A 23,077-nucleotide genomic window follows, 5' to 3' on the forward strand; every position below is an offset into this window, starting at 1 on the left:
AGCCTGGATTGTAAAACAGATTGCAGCTCGGCATTGGGTATTTTCAATACAGACCTTCCTCTGATATATGTTGACAAAAAAGGGGGGGGGGGGGTGCACCCCGCGTGAATTTGTAAGCCAGTATTGAATATATTACAGCATTGCAAGTATAATTACCTGCCACATTCTGGTTTTCCGTCGGGTGGATTGCAGTGAAATGTGCTTAGAGAGTGAAAAGCGTGCTGCAGCCTTTTAGGATGATCAGTCCTGGAATTTGTACTGGGTGTTTTTTTTCTGCAGTGATCTATATTGTGTAAGGTACTGCAAGCAGATGGAATGCTGCCTTTAGGCCCAACATTGCTTTGAGTTCTCAAGCCTTGAACAATTTAGTTTCCATAATGCGATGTTTCATGTTACATCTCTCAGATCTTCAGGTGGATAGCTCTTGGTTTGAATGTCTCATTGTACCCACCCCGATTCTTCTTCAAGGTCATTTATTTAGTTACCTGTTGGTACTGGTATGAAACTGCCCCCATTCAGGATGCTTTTATAATGATTTTGTGCTTAACGATGTACTCACGTTAGCAACCATTTTAGCTGCATGAGCGGGAACTATATGGAATGACGTGGACAAACTGCACAAGAAAGAGTCTGAAAAAGTCCCAAACTTTCCTAACTCAGCAGGAGCCATGACAGAGAAATATGGGAGGTGTCCTTGGGGAATATCCGTAGGCTGTAAATACAATCAGAAGCCAGTGAGAACGGATTTAGTTTAGGGCACTTTCTTCACACTCCTGCCTCCTAATTGTAATCCCATTTTGTGGCTCACTCTGTAGAAAACAAACAAGCTGGGAGATTGGGCTGTGCACCAGGCCTCTGGGTTCTCATCTTTGAAAGTGAAGTAGATTCCAGCAGACATGGAAAATGGAGATTGTCTTTGAACTGCAAAAGGAAGCTTCACACATTCTATCAGCGAGCCTTCTCTGATAAAGCAGTCATTGTTAAAACTTAAACCTGGGTGACTTAACAGTTGAGGTTAGGCAGGCCAGAATACTAGATTTTGTTAGTTATTTGTTTTTTCGCTTACAGGTCATGGAATCATCAGGCACCCCTTCCGTAACCCTAATTGTAGGCTGTGGCCTTTCCTGCTTGGCCTTAATCACGCTAGCAGTTGTCTATGCAGCACTATGGAGGTATGTATGTGATCTGAACGAGTAATTAAGAAAACAAATGTACTTTTCTAAGAATATATATTGTGAAACGGTAACTTAATAAATTTTGCTTAATGCATTACATGTTATATTTGTTTACCACATTATGTGTATACCTGAATTCATTTTCTCTTTTGCTTTGAAGACAGTTAAAGTTTTATAGTGTAGTCAAAGTTTTACTAACATTTAGACTTCTACAATGTTTATGAAGCCATTAGGAACAAGAATGACTAAGGTCAATAGGTCTGGCTTACATTTTGAGTCCTGCCTAAATCATTAAAAAGCCTGCTACAATGAAAAAAACGAATAGAAAATTGATTCTTTTATGTAAACAATGCCCTTAACAGATAAAAGATTTAATGGTTGATGAATCAGATTATGAGAAACAAAATAGTCCCTCATGCATTGCAATGCAAACACTTCATAGGAATTGAAATGTTAAACCAAACAACCAATACCAAGAGGTGTAAAATACTCCTCCAGTGGAGCCAAAGCCTGTTCTAGGACATGTTTCACCATTTAAAATTATAAGAATAGTTTGTGCTGACAGCTGCACTGTTAAGGCAGACTTAAAATGGAAGGCTTAATTCTGAAAACTGAAAGCTCATGTAACAGCCCAGCAAACACAAGTAGATGGTGGACGAAGTGCTGAAACTTTTCAGACACTCACCCCTAGTCACAGACCTGGGTTGAATCCATCATCGTTCTTTAGCTCACTTTGCCACCTCAGTTCAGACCCAGTTATATGCAAATCAGTCTTGGCCCTGTGCCTCATACGAACAGTCCAGCCCGAACTGCCAAGCCAGGTCTTCCCTGAACCAGAAACAAGCATCCTGGGAAAGGTTTCTGGCTAACAGCATTCATCAGCCAGGCTAGCTTGAACCCAGTGGCAAAGTAAGCAAGGGACCCACTTCTGAGCATACCCTGCCAACTTAAGGTGAAAAAAGCAAACACAAGGAGATGATGGATGGAGAGCTGAACCTTTTCAGACACTCACCCCCAGTCACAGATCTGGGTTGAATCAATCATCGATCTTTAGCTCACTTCGCCACCTCAGTTCAGACCCAGCTATATGCAAATCAGTCTTGACCCTGTGCCTCATGGGAACAGTCCAGCCCAAACTGCCAAGGCAGGTCTTCCCTGAACCGGAAACAAGAATCCTGGGACCGGTTTCGGGGTAACACCCCTCTACAGCCCACACATTCACTAAGGTGCATATTCATAGGACATAGCCCCTATACATTTATAGCCAGTGTGGTGGACTTCAGGTTAGGCCACAAAACCATCTTTTCCATGACAAGGGAGAATTGTTTCTAGAGGCATCAATATTAGGTATAATGACCATCCATGTGGTAAGCACTCACTTTGTCAACCTCAGATGGACAAAGACAAAATATACCAAGCTGGGATTCCAACTTTTTAGATACAATTCTCTGATTAGATCCTGATGGAAAATGTCCTCTTGAGTACGAAGTGCCAGACAGCTATTGGTTAAGGATGACATCTTAGAGTATCAATGAGAAGTTGAGTATAAGATTAAAAAAATGCATTGTCTAGAACTATTTGTTGGAACAAGCTGATGCAACCAGTGTCTTTCTAAAGGTGTAATTGTAAAAGATAGACTTCCCATGCGCCCTGAAAATGAAGAGAGACGTGCAAAGATTTGTTCGTCCACAACGTTTTACAAATGTCCTGATTGTTGCCTTTTCTAAAGATTGTGAAGTGTCCAAGTTTCTCTTTTTCTTCACCAATATCATGTCTTCCCTCCACTTATTCAGATCGTTTTCACACTAACAGAACACTGCTTAGCCATATACAAAGATTGTGGTGTGAGTCACATTAATTTAATATTTGTGTTATAATTCCATGCTGGAAAACGTAGACATACGTTTTCTCTGCAAGTTTATAATTTTGTAGCTTTTTTTATCGTAGTAAAGCGAAGGGCACAAAGGGCTTCATTTAGAGGAAGGTACTGAAAACCTAACAAAAAATGTTATTTCTTCCAACCATACAAATCTCAGTTTCCCCTCTTCATCAAATGGTAAAAGCTTAGGGGCATATTATCAACGGCCAGCGATAATTATCGCTGGCCGTGCTTAGCGATAATAATATTATCGCAGGCTTTCTCTGGAATTTATCGCCCTGGTAGCGCGTTATTAACAACGTGTTTCTCCAGGGCGATAAAAATTCCAGAGATAGCGAGGTTATCGCCCTTTTGCCGGGAACATCGCTGGTTTTCCAGCGATGTTCCCTGCAAAATGGCAATAACCTTGCTGGTACGACCCAGATGGTCGTATCAGCATAATCTACCCCCAAGTTAGGGATGGCTAAATCAGGATTTTAGCAGACGTTAGATTTTGGCGAAAACTGCCATTTTCACCAAAATCTAACGTCTTCTAAAATCATGTGGGCTGCCTTGTAAATATTGCGATGTAAACATCAGTGATATTTGCAAGGTAGTCCATCCGCGGTACGCACAGTAGCTCCCACTTTGCATCTCATTGGAGATGCAAAGGAAGGCGTTGGGAAAAAGGGTGCTAACATGCGATTATGCATGGTAGCACCCTCTTGAAAATAGGGCGCTGGTTTTATCTCCGCTTTGTGGGCTTTGTAAGCCAAAAAAGCGGAGATAAAGTCCTTGTAAATATGCCTCACAGTTTCTGGCACAGAAGCTTCAGATAGTGCCACTTCTCATAATCCAGTGCAAGCCAACCAGCAGCCAGAAAAATGCAATCCCCATGGCAATGGATGGCCCTCCAATTTAGACCGGGTCTTCTGGTATTGTTTTTTACTCTCTTGAGTTGCCACTCAATGAATGCCAGTCCCAGGCCAAAAGAAAGTATCCTGTCGCCTGTGTGCTGTGAAAATATTCCCACTGTATCACTGATATAGATTCACGTACCTCTGAAAAAATACAAAATTGGAGATTTGTTTCTGAAAAACATAAAGGTGGCACTTGTTCCAGCATGGCCTGGAGGACAGAGTGGCATTGGGCCTTTTTTCCAGATGTGCTTGCACTCTGTTAGGTGGAGCACATTTACCAAAAATCACTGCCTTATGGGCAGAGGCTTTAACATATAATGGGCTGCCTTCTGCTGAGTGTGTGGATGCAGGGCTCTGTCATGCCAATGGCTTGGTGGCCGGCCTTAGAGGGCCTGAATGAGGCCCTAAACGTTTTCTGTGAAATGTATCTTCTTATGTTATGTTATGTTATGTTATCTTATCTTATCTTTTCTTATCTTATCTCATGATATGGTATTTGAATATGTAGAGCGTGGCTAAACTCCAGTGAGGGCATCCAATCACTGAACTGTTTTTACCATTAAAAGCAAACATCGATTATTACATGTCACGATCTCCATGAGCATGTCCTAAACCAATCAACGTAATACTTTTCGGAAGGTTTCAAAGTTTTCCACAGCAGCTTGCAAAGGTTGCAATTAAAAGTTTTGTAAGTTCGCACATGCAAATGTCGCGAGCATGAAAGCGTTCACGGGCAAACATTCACTTTTTAGCCTTAATGAGGTCAAGTAAACATTTAATATAATGTCAAAACCATGATACAGAGTCATTTTTAATTGATTCTTTGAACCAAAAATATGTATCTCTTAAAAATGATCCATGATCAGAGACATGTTTTACCCTATTTAAGGCTCATGAATGGTATGTAGTTGATATGCTTCGCAAGAAAAAGCACACCACATCGAATATTGGAGAAAATACATAGGCTTTTGAGTGAAGGTTTTCTCATGCATCAAAGTCATGCATTGATCTCACTTATTGATTGGCCTTTCTGTAGTCAACAGTGTTTCTTGCTTTTCGTACATTTATGCCTACGCATAATTTTCACCGCAAACTGTCAATATTTCCTCAATAATACTAGTTGGTGCTGAATATGCGTGTATCATTCCGTCAAAAATTAATTTTAACACTAGTCTCTTCGCAAATTTAATTTTGGATGGAAGATGGGAATCTTTTTCTTGAAACAATCTAAAAGAGCAATGGAGGCCCCAAAGTTGTCTGACAACCTTTTTTCAGAGAACTTTGCAAGCTAAAGGATTTGGAAAAAAAAAAAAAAAAAAAAAAAACTTTGCAAGCTCTATCGAGCTATCATGGTATACGCGAAAATTACGAGAAATCTGCGAGAGAAAAACCATGCAAAATTCTCATACCATCCATTTAAGGTCTGATAGGCTCTAGCGTTCTGAATGAATTCACCCTTTTCCAAAATAGCTTGGGGTTAAGAGTTTGTGCGGTATTCTTTTTATAAAATACAATGTTTATTTCTAGCTGTACATTAAGTGCATGTTTTCTTATTTCCTTTTTCTAACTGTAATATTATTGTATTCGGTATGTCACCACCATCACACTCAAAACCTACCCTCTCTGACGCTCATAGGCCCTAATCTAGACACTCGTAGATGATTTTTGGACATAGAATCCCTGTATGCAATATATATATATATATATACTCGTCTTCAAAACTCTCGTGCATCCACCAAAAGTTAAACTCGAGCCCAGATTCTTCAAGCATGAAAGTATTTATACAAATAAATAGGAAGCAAGCGTTTTGCTTGCTTCCTATTTATTTAAATAAATACTTTCATGCTTGAAGAACCTGGGCTCGAGTTTAACTTACGGTGGATGCACAAGAGTTTTGAAGACGAGTATTTGAGGTTCGCGACCTCACTCCAGCCCGCCGTCATATGCGGCAGAGAGACCCACGACTCTGTTGGTTTTATATATATATATATATATGTATATGTATATATATATATATATATATATATGCCGCTGAGTGGTAGTCCTTTCTTGAGTAGCACTCGAGAGAACGGCGGAGGTTACCAGCCTCAGTCAAGGGTATGGACAGCTTCGTATTGGCAGGTTGGTTAAAGCAGCCTTTGCAATGCCTGACGCGTTTCGCTGTATCGCTTCTTCGGAGGCTTCAAAGGAAGTGCAGCGGTGTGGGGGCCGTGAGGTCGGATACACCGGCCCTGAAACGGAGGAGCGGCGTGGGATTGAGGACGTTTCTTCATGGCAGGGGTTCACTAAGGACTTTATCCCTGGCAGTAATTGTGCAAATGATAATTTTAAAATGGTGAAATAAATTGCACTACATCCCCCATAATGCCTATAACAGCATTTGATTTGATGCTCCAATCAGGGGCGTGTCATTGTGGGCCAATTAATGGGGGAGCAGGCACACCGCTGCACTTCCTTTGAAGCCTCCGAAGAAGCGATACAGCGAAACGCGTCAGGCATTGCAAAGGCTGCTTTAACCAACCTGCCAATACGAAGCTGTCCATACCCTTGACTGAGGCTGGTAACCTCCGCCGTTCTCTCGAGTGCTACTCAAGAAAGGACTACCACTCAGCGGCATATATATATATATATATATATATTATCTACTGGCGGCGGTCGCCAGTAGATAGTTATAGTTAGGACCGTGTTTCCATAGGAAATCCGCAACATTCTATTTGGAATAACTTTGGCGCCGGTTGACGAATCCTCGCGAATTTTCAAAACTAATGGGGCGCTACGCTCCGCTCCTACCCTGAAAGTCTCGGGGGGATTCGTCAAGCAGGGGCTGAGAAAAAAGGGGGGTCCCAAAACGCGTTTTCCCCATGCATTTTCCCATAGGACCTTTAGTCCGAGCTACAGCCCGAACGGCTGAACAGAATTACTTGAAATTGGGCAGAGAGGTAGTCCTCATGTCAGGGATGTACCTTTTGCAGGTCTGGTGTAAATCTGTTCAGTAGGTCCTGAAAAATAGCATTTAAATCAATATATATATCTGTAAGCGCGCTCCGTGCGCTTACAGATATATATATCGCAAAGCGCAAAAATTAAAAATAAATACATAACTTAGCATTTAAAAAACCGTACAAATTCACTGAAAAAACCATAGGTTTCACACACGTTATAGTTAGGAATTAGCATTTAAAAAACCTTGCAAATTCACTTAAAAAACCATAGGTTTCACACAAGTTATAGTTAGCTGTACATTTCACTCGTAAAAAACCAATGAAATTCCACGTTATAGTTAGATCAGGTAACTATAACTTGCGCGACCGCAATGCACAATGTGTCATTTCAGATGTCATCATTGATGTCATGAGTGATGTCACTGACCATGTCATAAGTGATGTAATATGTGACGTCATCAGCAGTGCATTGCGGGGGCGCAAGTTATAGTTACCTGATCTAACTATAACGTGGAATTTCATTGTTTTTTTACGAGTGAAATGTACAGCTAACTATAACTTGTGTGAAACCTATGGTTTTTTAAGTGAATATATATATATATATATATATATATTCCATATGAAGTTGCTCCCAACAATTGAAAGCGCCGCACTCGGACGTGTTTCAATCCTTTATTTGCAGGGTATATAGTGCAAAAACATCACAGGTTCCAGCTTCCAAATTGCCAATTAACCAAACACGTTTCGGGTGTCTTCCGCCCTTTGTCAATGGTTCTGGCTTCTCAGGAGATGAGGCAGCAATGGCTTGCATCGCACTCGCAATGGTTATTTAAAGTCCCGCCCTCATGGGCGTGTGTTCGCCTTGCATTGTGGACTTAGTAGTTCATTTACTGTCCCCAGTGGATGCCGCCATGATCCGGATATGAATAAAATGCTCTGCTGTTTGTCTTGCGTGTTGGAGGGATCACTGGAAGGAAACCGCACAGCCTTTAACTATTTTCACTGTCTCTGCCTGGAACATTTTCAGATGTCATCAATAGGTCTGTACAGTTAGAGATAAAACAGGCAGCTTCTCTTTCAAATCTCCAAGGAAGTGAAACCAACTCAGTGATATGTGGTCATCCCAGATGCAAAGGATGTCTTCTGCTTTTCATTCTTCTACTGACACACTTCCACAAAACCCCTGTCCTGTCAGTCACAACAAGGAACAACAGATGTGGATTGGGCCAGCAAGTACAGATGCAAGGTAGCGTCCTGCTGCATTCCTGGGACTTGGTTGCCTCTTTATGTTTCTTATCTTGAGACCAAGAATTCAATCAATCAATCAATTAATTCTATATTAGGGAACAAATGTGTCCATAAAAGTACATTAAAAGTCACGATAAAAATGTTAAGAACATTTAAAGCAATCATTTCATAATAATCAGGATGCAATTCAGAGGATAGCAACCACAACTTGTCATTACATTAGGAGTAATACTATAAAACAGTTCTAAAAAGCATTCATGATGAGACGGGCCCGGACAGCAGTTTTTAAAGTGTACCCTCATGAAAAATACAATCATCATCGTTCAATTGGAGCAGCTGACTATTTGCATCTCTAAAATCAGTAATCTTATGCCTCTTGATTGGGGTAGTAGAATACTCTTGGTGTATATGGAATAAAATCCACAAAAGGATTACAATTTTATCAAAGTGGTACCTGAACTCCCATCACACGGGCAGGGGGAGGTGTCTAAGTTTGCTTGAAAGCCTAGAGGGAAACATAACAGATATTCTGCCCTATAACGAAGCAATAAACTATACTCCCATAACCCCAAAGGTTTTGTCAAATATCTAGTGATTAAGTCATTTCCTCCAATATTTACATAGACTGCCACACTTGACTTTGCAGACTGAATCCCCAATCTCTCACCGTGTAGGGATTTATACAAAACAGCCTGAAGATGATTTTTAGTAATAGTGAGAGAGACACCAGGGTTCCCACACAGCTGATGACAACCTTCCATACACAAGTGGGATTCCATGGTGACTAACCATGAAATGCTTCTATCTTTATCACAGGAGAGGCAACCTGAAGTAAGACCTGCCTCCTTGTTTCTCCATACAGCTAGCCATAGTAACACGGGGCAGACACTAATATAATCTCTTCAATAAATGCTAAATTCAATTCACAATAGCAAATAAAATTAGAGGTAGAAATCGGGGCCCCTAAGATTCTTCTGCAGAATCTATTTTCTTATACCTGAATTAGATCACACTTGTTAACGCCCCATACTTCAGCCCCATATGTAGCTATTGGGAGGGATTGCATTCTAAAAATCTGCAGGAGTGGGAGATAAGCTCCACCCCTCCTTGGTTGCGGTATGGTGAACCGTGAACTAATCGCCTTAGAAAATGTTTTCTTGCATTGTGCAACATGTGCTCTCCATGAACCATTATCAGCAAAGACTAATCCCAGGTAAGAAAAAGTGCTGGTGCCTTTTAGGCTGGACTTACCCACAGTGAGAGAGGTCAAATTATGCTTCTTCGGGCCGCAGGTCATTATATAGGATTTGTTAACATTAGTTTGTAAGTCCAGCAAGGCCAAAGTCATGTACTAGCTGTCTAAGGGCCCTCAGGGTGCGAGCCATTAGCACAGCATCATAGGCATACAACAACAATAGTAAAAATTAGCCTTTAACTTTAGGGACATCAGGAGTAGCAGTTAGTAAAAAGGGATGGAGATCATATATATCCAAATAAATAAAAGTGGGGCTAAATCATGTCCTTGTCTCATGCCCTGAAAAATACCAATATCACGAGACGCCCCACCCCCCCTGAGTATTTATTCTTATTCTGGCCTTAATGGCCCTGTGCAAATATGCTAAAACGTGCACCAGTGCTTCATTCATACCAAGAGCTAAAAGAATAGACCACAGCTTCGAACAATTTACACTATCGAACACTGTGGTCAAACACATCCATGCTAAATATATGTGAAACGTTGGTGGTTCACACCAGGCTATGTTCCGGTTGACCTAGGCCAACGAACTATCAGACATCAACATACCTCTGCCTTTCCTACATGCCACATAAACCCATAGGGTCCTGACATTCTGGAAACCTGGCGGTCGCATCCTGCATATTTAACATTGTGGCGGGCGGTGCTTTGTGCAGCACCCGCTACAATGTCAAATTTGCATGTTGTGCATTGGCCTGCACAACGTGACAGGCACCGCGAGGTGCCTGCCACCTTGTGCATGCCAATGAAGGGTGGTACCATAGGTCCCCCCAAGTGCAGCCCCCCATCCCCGGGGGGCCCGTAACGAGCCCCAACAGTGAATTCCTGCATGCCTTTCCTTGGCGGAGTCTCTGCCATGGAAAGGCATCCAACCGCAGCCATAGTAATATGGATAGGCACTGCCACCATATTGTGTCCCTTTTTTGCCCGGACGGAAATCCGACCAGCAGAAAAGTGGCGGACGGTCTTTCCATCCCCTGCCATACTAATATGGCGGGGGTGAACCAGGGACATTTGGCGGGCGGATCGCCACCGCCGTGCTGGTGGTGGCCACCGCTGGCCCGGCTGCGGAGATCCGCCCGATATACTAATGACCCCCAAAGTGTGTTGGTGAATGGTAAACACTGGCTGGCAAATTCTAAATCTCTATGTGGGATATGCAATACCCCATTGAGCACGCAGAGCCAGGAACTCACAACAGGCACACATTGTCAAAGATGTAACACACCAGAGGCTTCTTTTTTGTATGTAGCATAGCAATGGCCAGCAATAACTCAATACATAGGAAATATTTTTGACAAATTAAATTTCATAGTAGGAGACAACTTGCACCCAACACCATTGTTTTCACTGCTAGGGTAGGTACAAGATATCCCTAAAAATGATAGAAAGTTTAGGCATTAGCACAGCTACTGGCAGGGACCAGAAGTGAAGACTAGATGAGAGATCTGGAATGGTACAACACGCAGTCAGAGATAGACATTGTGCTGCTACCACTGCAGCCGATATCCAGATATATCTGGGATCCCCTATAACAATATCTACTGGCAGGGGTCGGTGAATCCAATACCAATAGTGATGTAATGCCATCAGGGAAAAGTGTGGTCCCTTGTGAGTCCTCTAGGCATTGTGAGGCAGACAAGTGAATTATATTCTAATGTATGAGTATGGTCCACTGATCCTAAACTAACGTGTACGAGAATAGGCACAGACATGAGTAATTGTCTTGACATGATCTTGCATTGAGGGAATTTCTGTTTTTGTTGCATGCAACTTAAAAAAAAAACTTATGGCTGGTGATGCAGATAAAGCTGTCTCAATGCCAGATGTAAAATATACCTCTAATTCCCTTGTCAAATGCCCAGCTGTGTTGTGCTTTCTGGATTGTAATTTCATATGCTATATTTTAAATATTTATTTATATCTATAGGTTCTAATTGCAAAAAGTCTAAGCACTAGCAGACATTATCAGATATGAAGCACATACACTAGGTTGCCCTCGCTAGGCCCCCTCCCTTTACCTTTGGTTTATGAAATTAAAATTGCCCTGGATATTGTAAACATGCACAACTGACTCTCATCATCAGTTGTCATGTGAGCATATGCTGTGGCTGCCATCATTTTAGAGATATAGGAAACATAGCAGTTAGCACAGTCCTAGAAATTAGCGATAAGTGTATATAAATCCATTTTCGCAACTGAGAATTTTCAGTGTCCTTTTCCAAAGCTGGAGATCAGATATCCAACGTTTTAAGTGTTATGCTGCTAGTGTCATCCTATTTTGCCAAATATTGTCTTTCAACATTGGTTCATATAACCTCAGAAATTCTCTCTGGTCAAAGCTTAATGTATTGGTTTAGATACGAATGTGCAGGTATAGATACGAATATGAGGCTGTCCTCCCAACTTTTCTGAACTTCAATTGGACTGTGTCTGACATCCTGTCATGGTTTCTACAGGTCAAGCTTAAATCTGCTTTTCAGGAACTGGGGTTGTTGCAGCTTTATTTCCCTGTAGTGTAACAAGAGGTCAGACACTGATCCATGAAGTCCACATCCTGGTCATGTCTACAAGTGAGAGTAGGCCCTTCCCTTGGGGTTCTCCTCACAGGTCTCAACAGTAGGTGCACCCTTTCATTCGTCTTCCACAGGTCCAGTAGTATTCATACAGGGGGTGCCACATTTATGCCTAGTGCCAGTCTGTGGGTGGGGTATACTCCTGGCCATTCCCTAAAAAATGGGGGAAACGTTTCCAGGAGTGACCCAATGCATTTTTGCAGCAGGTACTGTGTGTTTTACTGTAAACTATCCCACCATGCCCTTGTTTACCTAAAACCAAGATGACAGAACTGCTTTTTTCTTTTACAGAGCTTATGTGCCCACCCTAGACGTGTGGCGAGGGAAATGAGTAAACCCTCTTCTCTGGTCACTCAAAATTGGTTCTAGGGGCAGCTTCTCGCCCATCTCTCATACTGGGTGCCTGGCTGGCTAGCAGGACATGAGAAGGGGCAGGCCCAGGTGTGAGTCACATCTGCCTGTGACAGGGTAGACAGCCTTTGTAGTTAATTAAGTTCTGAGACAAAGCCCATAGAGCCATCCTGTCAGGGTAAAGTCAACCCCACTCCCTTTGTCTCATATCTGGGAGCCACTTCACTTTGAATCAAGGAGTCGTTCTGCTCTTGGGTGACAGGGAACACTGGCAGAAAAGCCCATTTGCTTAGGCAGGTAAATTGGAACTTCGTAAAAGTGTCAGTTTCAAAATAGAATTTTAAATTCTAACTTGACTGTTTAGGTGGATTTTAACTACTATTAACATAAGTCCTTGAGTCATTTGTCTAGCTAATCAGAAGGTAAGCATTATAAGGTGTTTTGATGTAACCCAGTGTTTTTCTATGGCAGAGCAAGCCTTGCACAGTGAGAAAACAACTTTGGAGAGTATTCACTGCCAGGACATAGAAAACATTAAAGATACATGTCTTACTTATTAAAAACCAAGCACCCTGCCCTTTTGGGCATTTAGGGCCTAACCTAGGGGTGACTTAGAAGTATTAAAAAGGAAGGCTTACATCTGGCAAAACGTTTCTTTTGTCAGATCGCATTGTCAGTTTAAAAACTGCACATCCAGTCTGCAGAAGCCTTCCTGGAGACATGCTTTGTATTGCCAATTAAGTATAGGCATGATATGCGCTCGAGTCAACTAGTGACATTTACATTACAGCCCCTGGGTACACTTTTGAACGATATAGTAGTGACTTATAGGTAACTTAAAAATTTGAGTCAGGAGTGTAGTCAATTTTAACATGTTTGAGGAGTTAGAGCACCTGCAATGTGGCCCCAAAAAATTGGGGGTTGCCATACAAAAAGAGTTATTTTCTTATATAGATCTTGAATTTGTCCAAGAGGTGAAATTAGGATTCCATCACATAGTGAAGTCTTGCTACCGATCACCATTACTGACTTGCACATCCTTAGTGGGTGCACAAAATGCTCCAAATAATGGGACTTGTGCCCCTTTGGAGCCTGTGAAGTGAAACCTGTATCGTCAGTCCCAGAAATGTCCCTGTGAAGTTAACTTTTAATATTCATCTTGTAATCATGTGGAGACCCCATTTACATGACAGATGAGATGTTAATAGTTTCCTCTGAATCATATGAGTGAAACAATATTTTGGAGATGCCCTCTTGCTTGTCTTTGTAGCTATGTTGTTTTCTACCTGATCTTCAATATGCTGGCACAGTTACCCCGAGTTTTATCTCACATAACATATGTGTGTGTTTAGAATACACTATTAAAAACAAGATTTTTTAGTTGTACACATTTACCTATAGAAAAGGCTCAGTGATGCAAGAGGGGTGACGCTAGAAAAAGCTTCAATGAGTTTCTCTAATGGAACAGCATTGCGTATTGTGTATTGATAGTAGTTAGGGACATCAACTCTTCTCTCCTTCAGAATCTTTACTCTCCAATATTATGCTTTTTTTGCATAACTGTCATGCGAAAATTGAGCTTTTAAAAATTATGTAATATGATAAAAAGAGTAGCCTTAACATAATTTAAGCATGTACAAAAAACCCGCACCAACCAATCAAGGAAGGTGAATTTGCATACATCATTGGGAAGAGGTACAATCCATATTAGATAATCTCATGATCACTGAGATTTTCCAGTTGCTGCTCTAACGGATTACGAATAATTTAGGGCCATATTAGCAAGGACTTGCGATAATCATCGCAAAGCGCGCTTGGCACTGTATTTTTTATTGCCGGCTATCGCTGGTTTAGATCGCGGAGATAACGCGTTATCATCAATGTTTATCTCCAAGGCGATAATAAACCAGCGATAGCGGCGATTCTCCATCAATAACGCGGTAATTCCAGCGATGAATTCCCATCGCTAAGGAAAAGGTCGCTAATAGGCAGGTGAGGATTCAGCCGTAGAATCAACCTCCCATAGAAAACAATGGCTAAGTCAGGATTTTAGCAGGTGTTAAAATCCAGCGATAATCGCGGTTAGCGCGAGTGTTTTTATAGCTTCGCAGGCATTGCTAATAGGGAGAAGTTGTGTTAGCGACTTCTTCCTATTACTTTTAGTGAGGAACGCCCACTAAATATCGCTGACATGCAAAGCGGTAACAAAACGGCCGCTATTGCCATTAAACTTTCGCTAACAGTTGTTAGCGACAGATTACTAATAGGGCGATAAAAATATCTCCGCTTTATCAGCAAAAAGTGCCGCTAAAGCGGCGATACTACCCTTGCTAATATGGCCCTAGGTATTTTCAGGGATGCGAAAATGTATTTCTTTAGCGTTATGCCATTGAAAGGATTAGAATAAAATGCAAATCTAACCCCAGAGCAGCAGAGCACTGCACTGCACTTTGTACTGTTGTTCCAATAGATTTCCTGCGCGTGAGGGGCACGAAGATTCATTTCAGTGGAGCTGTTGTAAGTGGTTATGCGGGGGCCTGGATCTGTTCTGCATGAGGGGTTCTTTGAAGAAGTGTGTTCTCATGTCTTTATGAATGCAGGGTCGATGGCGTGCGACGGATATGTGAAGGCAACAGTGGTGCAGTCATTTACAGCTCCCTAAATATTTGATGCCAATGCTTGTCAGACATGTAATGTGGCATTGGCATGAATAAAGTTCACTAGAGCATGGCCACAAGATTTGCAGTGCTAAGAACTACCAGATTATCTATATTTAGAAGAAATTAGAATCCTACTCACTCACATGCTTCTAATTCGCACAATTCCGAATGACAATGCGCACTATTCAGAACCTAATGCTGCTTTTATGTGTCGTCTATGCATAAGTGCTGCTTATTGTATGAGCTATATTAAAATATCTGTTTAACAGCAAAGGAGAATTACGTTTTTCTGATTTTATCATTTAAACAGGTACATCAGATCTGAAAGGTCGATTATTTTAATAAACTTCTGTTTATCTATCATCTCATCAAACATCTTAATACTAGTTGGGCAAACTCAGACACAGAACAAGGTATGGTTGATAATTTTTTTCTTTATTATCACTTTTATAGTTGTTAAAACAACCATTTAAGTCTTGTGTTTGTTACTAATTGAAACAGACTTTACAAAGCATTTATGCTAGAATGTCAGTGGCTAGAAGTTAAATGAGCAATATAAAATATGTTGATTTCGGTTTACACATTTGCATCTCCCCTACAGTGTAACTTAATTTTTCATCATGGCTTCTCAATCTGGAAACCTTCATCATGGCTTCTCAATCTGGAAACCAGATTTAAACCTTTATGTATTTGAGCATGTGTTACTTTTTGTGATCCCCGAGTCACGCCTCCATTCTTTGTTCCTACCCCGTGCCAACAGTCTCTGAGGCACAGGGGCCTCAACAAACCTTTTAAATTTACATAAACTCACACTAGTACCCGTAGAGTTAAAGTACAGATCTAGGCACCGAAAAATTCCAAAAGCCCAGTAAATGTTTATTTTTTCATCCATTTTATTGTATCATTCCTAATATAAAAACTCCAGCAGAATAGCCTAAATCATTCAGACACCTTAACTTGAAGTGTTTTTCAAACTCTACTTGTGTCCTGAATCAGGGTTTTAAGGATGTGTTTTGTTTTGTGCAGTCCCCTGTACTTTACCTCCACTGATACTGATGTGAGTTTGTGGAAGTTTACAAATATGTCCAACTATCTGAATTTGTCTTTGAAAGGATTCAATGCACGGGGGCCCTCAACCATGAAACATTAAAAATAACATTGGTGGGAGAATGTCACTTGAGTATGAAAATGTGCAAATGAAGTTGCATTGATTCATGTGTTTCTTAAAGATAACATTGTCTGTGGCAGCACACCCTTTAATAAAGATGCAAGCAATGATTGCATTGTTTGACAGCACAACAGAGTTCTGGCAGGAATGTTTATGCTACATGAATTCTAAAAATTTAATGATGTGAATGCCAAGTGTTTCAGGATAGTACAGATGTTTAAATCTTTATGAACAAGGATGTCTGAAAATAAATTCTTATTAGCTCCCATTGAAATGTGCAGATCATCTGTATACTATTAAGTGCCTACATCTTGAGTTGATAGGCTAACATTCACCTCGATGTTAAGCATGTTGTTTAGTACTGGGAATTCGAAATTGAAATGAGGATTACACGTATTAAGACAAATCATTGGTGGTCAGTGAAACCAAGTGGAATCGTGTCATAAACCTTTGTTCCTTGTCTGGATGTGTCAGAAAAAAGCTTCAGATCATCAAATGTGTCGTTGGAAGGTTCAAGAAACCAAAGCTCTCCATATTTTATCAATAATGCAAATGCTAAACTAAATGAAACATATGCCTATGCTTACATTATACTACTTAGTTAACTTTGACACAAACATTTCGTGTACAGTGTGTTTTAAGGAAAAGCTTGAACGTCAATCCACATTTCATGAAAATCACATAATTTAATATCCTTAAAACTAGTGAACAATGCCCTTGTTTTTGAAGCAAGATATGCCAAAGCAATTGGACAGCAGTAACCCTAATTATGTCCTTAGCATCCGCGGTGTCATCTCCGCATTATACTTTCAGAGCCTCCCTTCTTCTTTGAGGCTGCATACCATAGAAAAGCATGAATATCAATTGTTCCCAGCACCTTTTTCTCTGCATGTGAAACAGACAATTGAAAAAGTGGGGAATAAAGATAAGCACATTGGAGGCACCTCTGTATGTCCAGATACTACCATATGTTTGTTTGTGTTCCAATGGGGGTGGATTGTGGCACAATCTCAAATGCCTGGTGCCGTTTCACTAAGCTCTGTTGAAACTCACCCTCTTAATATTCATAGCCCTTGCCTCTCCCATTATCTCACCATTCTCCATGCCGTTTTACCCATTTCCATTCTCACCACCAGTGCCTCCACAAAATCACCTGACCCACTTCCCCTTTTCTGTCCCCCGTCTGCCCTATTACCCTGTTACTCTTTTGAGCAATCACTCTCACAAGGCCTATTGCCTCCCTGCTATCCTCACTCTGCCTGTCACCCACTCTTTGCCACAGGAGGAAGAAAGCCTACTGCAGAGTATAGTGACTTGTTGCATGGGCTCCTATACTGTGTACTTAGGCGCATCCACTTACAAACAACACTTCTCATTCCACCAAACTGTAAATGTACAGTTTTGTAGATTGTAAATGACATGTGTATATCACAATTTAAAAGAAAGTTTAATGAATTTTAAAGTAATGCACAATTTCAGGAATATGCATTATTCAAAAGTGTACAGAAACCACAGCATAATCATTGATCACCAGAAAGAATTGAGGATGGATGTGGTTGCCAGACTTTAGTATATAAACCTGTTTTGGTCTTTTAAGGTCGCACATGATTTTAGTCAATTGTGAATTTTACAGACCCGTTGAGCCACTGTGGGTTGAGACAAATGAGTCCATGATATCCATCCTAAAAAAGCTACCAATTTCCTTTGCTTATTATTCTGCAAATGGGCAAGTTTTATGGTAAAATGGACATTGGCACATTGACCTTATACATCTTATAAATATGCTATAAGACAATAAGTGTGTAACCCTGACATGAGTTAGAATTTTTGTTGAAAGTGTAATCTACCTGAATTTCCACAATGTGTTAATGAATTACTCAATGATGTTCTCAAAGAATGATGTCTTACTTAATATTCAGAGAAGCCTAAACTCCTATTTAGACTTATAATTTAGTATCTGTCAGTATAAATTGAGAATTCCAGCACATAAAATATTCATACCTGTACTTGCATCAATTTTGTGCACTACTTCACCTCTCGAGTTGCTGGTTGTCTATTCCATAGCTAAAACTGTGATATCTTATACCCCTCTTGCATTAGGAGCAAAATATAAATGCAGGTGGAAAGATTTTGTGCGACACATTTTTAAGTCTCAGACACAGATGGCTTAAGCTGTCTGTAAGGAGGCCTATTGTTTTCAATTCATGACATATACCTTAAGTGGGCTTTGCCTGAACCCCCAGCACAACTGTCTGACTTTGAAGTCTACCTCAGTAGCATGCTTGTGAGTCAATGGCTTTCCTCCTTATTCTTCTGGTTGTCCCTCTTGGGAGTATGTCGGTCTCACATTGTTCTGATTGGATGAATTCGGACCTTTCTACTGCATTCTTGTTGAGACTCTTTTCAGGACACGTTTAGCTTTAGATGTCTTTTGGCCAGACCTATTGTTTCCAATATACATAGATTGGGCTTTTGGTCAGCGCCTTCCTCATGATTGGATATCTGTACTGTCTATGCCAGTGTCTCCTGCTGAGTCGGTATTCATGTGTTTGTTCTGTCAAGGAACATTTCGATCTCTCAGTATACTACTTGGTTGGCTTGTGGTCTTCCAGTGCTTATTTTGCCTACTTACAAGAAGCTAAATGTTTTATTTCCTCTATGCACTCCTTGTGAGTACATGTGTTTTCTTGCTCTCTCCCATGTGCTATTTCTCTCTTGACTTTGACCCACCACCTTGCTCCTTGTGCTGTTCCCTCTCTCCCTTCAAACTAACTTGTCTGTTGCTTCCCCTCCCCTGCCCCACCCCATCCTATTTGCTTTTTAAATGTGCCCTATCCCTCTGTTGCTTCCCAGACCTCTCCTACCCTCCCCACTTGCCATGTCCATTCCATGCCTGCTCCCGCTTTTTTTCGTAATTTGTTTGCACTCACTGTGCTATTGGTCGACGTCCATCTTGAATTGGGTCCTTACTCACTTCTTGTTTGCTGTCTGTGAGTGCATGTGCCACAGGCAAAAATAAACAAGGTTGAAGAACCACATTCAAAGATGGCCACCACAGGCACACAAACATCCATAGTGATCGTGACCAGCTTTGATTGAGGATTGCTCAAATATTACACATTCATTCAAAGAAGATCACCATAGATGTGTGTACATCTACAGTGGCCATATGTGAATTAATTCACAAAGTTTATACCAACCCATTTACGAAATGGCTGAAAAGGAATTGATAGATTTCATAACAAGACCTCTTGACTTTGCCAATGCTTTTCTGCTTTGCAATGTGATGTAAAGTATCTCTATAGTCATTCTTCTAACCGATTGCATGATGACAAAAAGAAATGGAATTGTCACTTGAATTAGTTCTAAGAGAGTTATTGTTGACTACGCATTTTACATAGCAATTCAAATGGAGATGACTAAGGCCCAATTCAGTAAACCATTTGCATTCATAAATTACACAATCGAAAATAAGAAAATTGCATGCACTATGTTATTTCAACCTAATTGACAAAGGAGGGATTGACGCACTTCAGAACACATCAATATCACGTAATTTGGCGATTTGACACAAAGAATGTATATTTTTTCTTTGTGGGTCTTCATAAATATTTGCAACGTTTTCCACACAATTATCTGCACCGCTAAAGTTAGGCCCTCATAATCTGGACGTAAGTGATTCTGACATTGTGGAACATTACATTAAAGTTCCAAAGTTTCACAAGGGCTGCAAAGAAAGGAGTTGAGGGAAACCTATTTTAAATATACACGAATAAGTTAAAAAATTATTTTCTAAAACCTACACATTTAGATTTTCTCAAGTTTTAAATCCTTCGTACATATATCTTTCAATAAGAGGGGTGAATATGAAATGTAAATCAATACCATAAACCTACTGGTTTCAATCCTCAAAGTTAGATGCTATGCAATCATATGACTGGTGCCTTCAAAGCAATATGCACATTTTCAGTGTCATATTTTTCATCAACTACTATGTAGTTGTTTATTTTGGCAAGGTTACTACATTCCAGAAAAACTTGAAATGCACTGCTCTATCTCTTGCTAGGCTGTTCTTAATCTAGGCCAATTCGCTCTTTTTGTTTCAATTAAGCAATCTCCAACCATCAATTAGCCATATCATTAGCTACCTAGTAGGGTGTAACACTAAAGAATACTTATAATGAACTCTTGCATGAATCCAGCTCAGTTTTCAATGTTTATGTCCCTCACAGCTCACCCATAAACTCATTGCATGCAAGCTAATCTCAGTAATTGAATTCCACAGTAACTGTCTACCTTGTCACCTCAAACGCATGGATGCCCATTGCTCGGCCACCACAATCTAGAGTTAGTAGAACTATCTTTCTTAAAGCATCTTATGGAACACATTGTTTCTTTAAGTCACTTTATATGATCCCCTCTCAATAGGACTTGGAATTCATGTTACTAAGTATGTTTAAACATTCACAATTCCTAGTGAAAAATTTAACAAAGATAAAGGGTATTAGGTTTAGAATGATTATTTCTGATACAAAATTCTAGGATGCTCTAATAGTTTTGCAATTGTAAATAGTATTTAAGAATTCATTGGCAGAAGTATTCGTGTAGATAAGGTATAACACATTTTCTAAAATTAAATGTGTACAACTTTGTCATAATATGACGTTTTCAACAAAAGATCTAAAAGTACCCTAAGCGGTTCCAATACATCAATGCAATGACTCAGGGTGCATGGTTTTATGAAAAGATATATATCACTTTTATGATAGAGATTCGTTCTAGAGGCAAATTTTTATGATACCTGTTCACTCACTTAAATTATATTAATTAGGTCCTTTATTATATTTGCTATTTCTGAAAGCTTGATCACCAATGTGTTAGGTCTTATTTTGTTTCTGTATGCCTTCTGTGGGTATGAAAACTTATCTGATGTTTTATATTGATGTTTGTGAAAATTCGGGGGGGTTGGGTTAAAGCGTAGTGAGGTACCTGTTTATTTTATGTTATATCGCTTTTAGGTCGAGCCTAGAGCCAGAGTGCATGCTCTGCTCTGAGATACTTATTGTAGAGGAGTAGGGAATTGCCGTTGGCTTGTGTCATTGTCCGTCCTAAATACTGGCTTCTGATTTGTCAATGTGCTTAATAGTCCCTCCTTAGTGCCACCTCCTCTTCATTTGTCACCTCCCACTGGCCCCTTTACTTCAGTTCTTACACAGTGCGTCTTATTTACACTGTGAGCACTATTTTCTTTAATGAGGTTCTCCTACTGCAGGCACGACATGCTTTGGTGCCTTCTTCACTCCCCCTCTCCTTCCCATTGTTGTGCCTTCTTTCTCCGCCCTCCCTCCTGTTGTCTGTGCCTTCTCGCCCCTGAGGTTCTCCATGCCTTCTCTACGCCCGCCCTCCGTCCCGTTGTCCGTGATGCCTATCATTTGCAATGCAATAGGTCTCACGTAAATGCGAGACCTATTGCATTACAAATGCTTGTTGTATGTTAGAATGTGGTATGTTTATGTTTAATGAATTTATAATGTGTTGTGTTATGTTGGGTTGGGTTGTTTTGTGTTTTTTAGGCGTAATATTTATGGTGGAGACTTAGGCGCAATCGTAGTTTGAGGTGAATGGCAAATATTCTTTTCCAGGAAGCACTTAATGTCTGTGTTCCAATGAAAATGAATGGGGAGTATTACTTCCTGTTACTCCTATACACCAACAGAGCACACAAAAAGACAAACCCCTTAGTTGCCCATATATATATACTTGTTCACCTAATAAACCAAAGGATACAGGGACGTTATAGTTACGCTCAGATTTCACTTGTACAAAACTATTGAAATTCAGCAGTTATAGTTACCTGAATTAACTATAACGTACGCCCTTGCAATGCACTGCTTATGACCTCACATATTAGACATATTACTTCACTCATGACATGGCCAGTGACATCACTGATGACATCTCAAATGACATCACTGATCACATCATTAATGACATAATCCCATGAGTTTTAGTGTTTTGTTAAGGTTTCTGAGACTTAAAGATATTTACTAAGCTACAGCATAAGTTACATTACTATTTTTACTGTACTAGTAATTAGTCATACCATTTCTAAAATATATTATCTAAGTGGTTGTGTGACTGTATCAGTGTGGGACTGGATATCTGAGTGGTTGTATGGGTGTGTGAGTAGCTATATGGATGTGTTAATGGGTATATGAGTAGCTGTATTGGAGAGTGAGTGGCTGTGTGAGTGGCTGTGTGGGTGAGTAAGTGACTGTGTGAGTGGCTGCATAGGTGTGTGAGTCAGTGTGTGAGTAGCTATATGGGAGAATGAGTGGCTATGTTGAGTGGCTCTATGGGTGAGGGAGTGGGTATGTGAATGGCTTTATGGGTGTGAGTAGCTGTTTGAGTGCGTATTCAGGTAAGTGATTGGCTGCATTGGACAGTGAATGTCCTTGTGAGTGGCTGTAAGGGTGAGTGAGTGTTTGAGTGTTTGTATGGATGTGTGAATGGGTATGTAAGTGGTTCCATGTGTGTTAGTGGGTATGTCAGTGGTTGTATGAGTGAGTGAATGGCTGCATCAGTGGCTGTTTGGGTAAGTGAGTGGGTGTGTGAGTCACAGTATTGGTGAGTGAGTGGCAGTGTGAGTGGCTGTATTGGTGAGTATGTGGGTGTGTGAGTACATGTATGAGTGAGTGAGTGGCTATGTGGATGAGTGGCTAGTTGTGTGAGTACTTGTATTGGTGTGTGAATGGGTATGTAATGGGTTGTGTGGTAGTGGACGTTTACGTGTGAGAGGTTCTATGAGGGTGTGAGTGAGTATCTGTGTGGTTCTGTGGATGAATAATCAGTAATGTCATCAGTGATGTCAATTGAGATGTCATTCGTGATGTCATCATTGATATCACTGGCCACGTAATGAGT

The 23,077-nt window shown here is 40.6% G+C and overlaps 1 protein-coding gene across 4 annotated transcripts in view; it reads left to right on the plus strand.

The window, feature by feature from the left end:
• The window catches only part of ADGRB3 (adhesion G protein-coupled receptor B3), a 1,641,523-nt gene that overhangs the window by 1,271,557 nt on the left and 346,889 nt on the right, over positions 1–23,077 (plus strand). For all 4 annotated transcript variants that reach the window (XM_085610901.1, XM_085610903.1, XM_085610902.1 and 1 more), the window contains 2 exons: positions 1,069–1,172; positions 15,296–15,398. In XM_085610901.1, coding sequence (XP_085467027.1) covers positions 1,069–1,172; positions 15,296–15,398 — 207 coding nt within the window. The remainder of the gene's footprint in view (positions 1–1,068; positions 1,173–15,295; positions 15,399–23,077) is intronic.

This window comes from Triturus cristatus, chromosome 6 (genome assembly GCF_964204655.1).
Source record: "Triturus cristatus chromosome 6, aTriCri1.1, whole genome shotgun sequence".
Taxonomy (NCBI): Eukaryota; Metazoa; Chordata; class Amphibia; order Caudata; family Salamandridae; genus Triturus; species Triturus cristatus.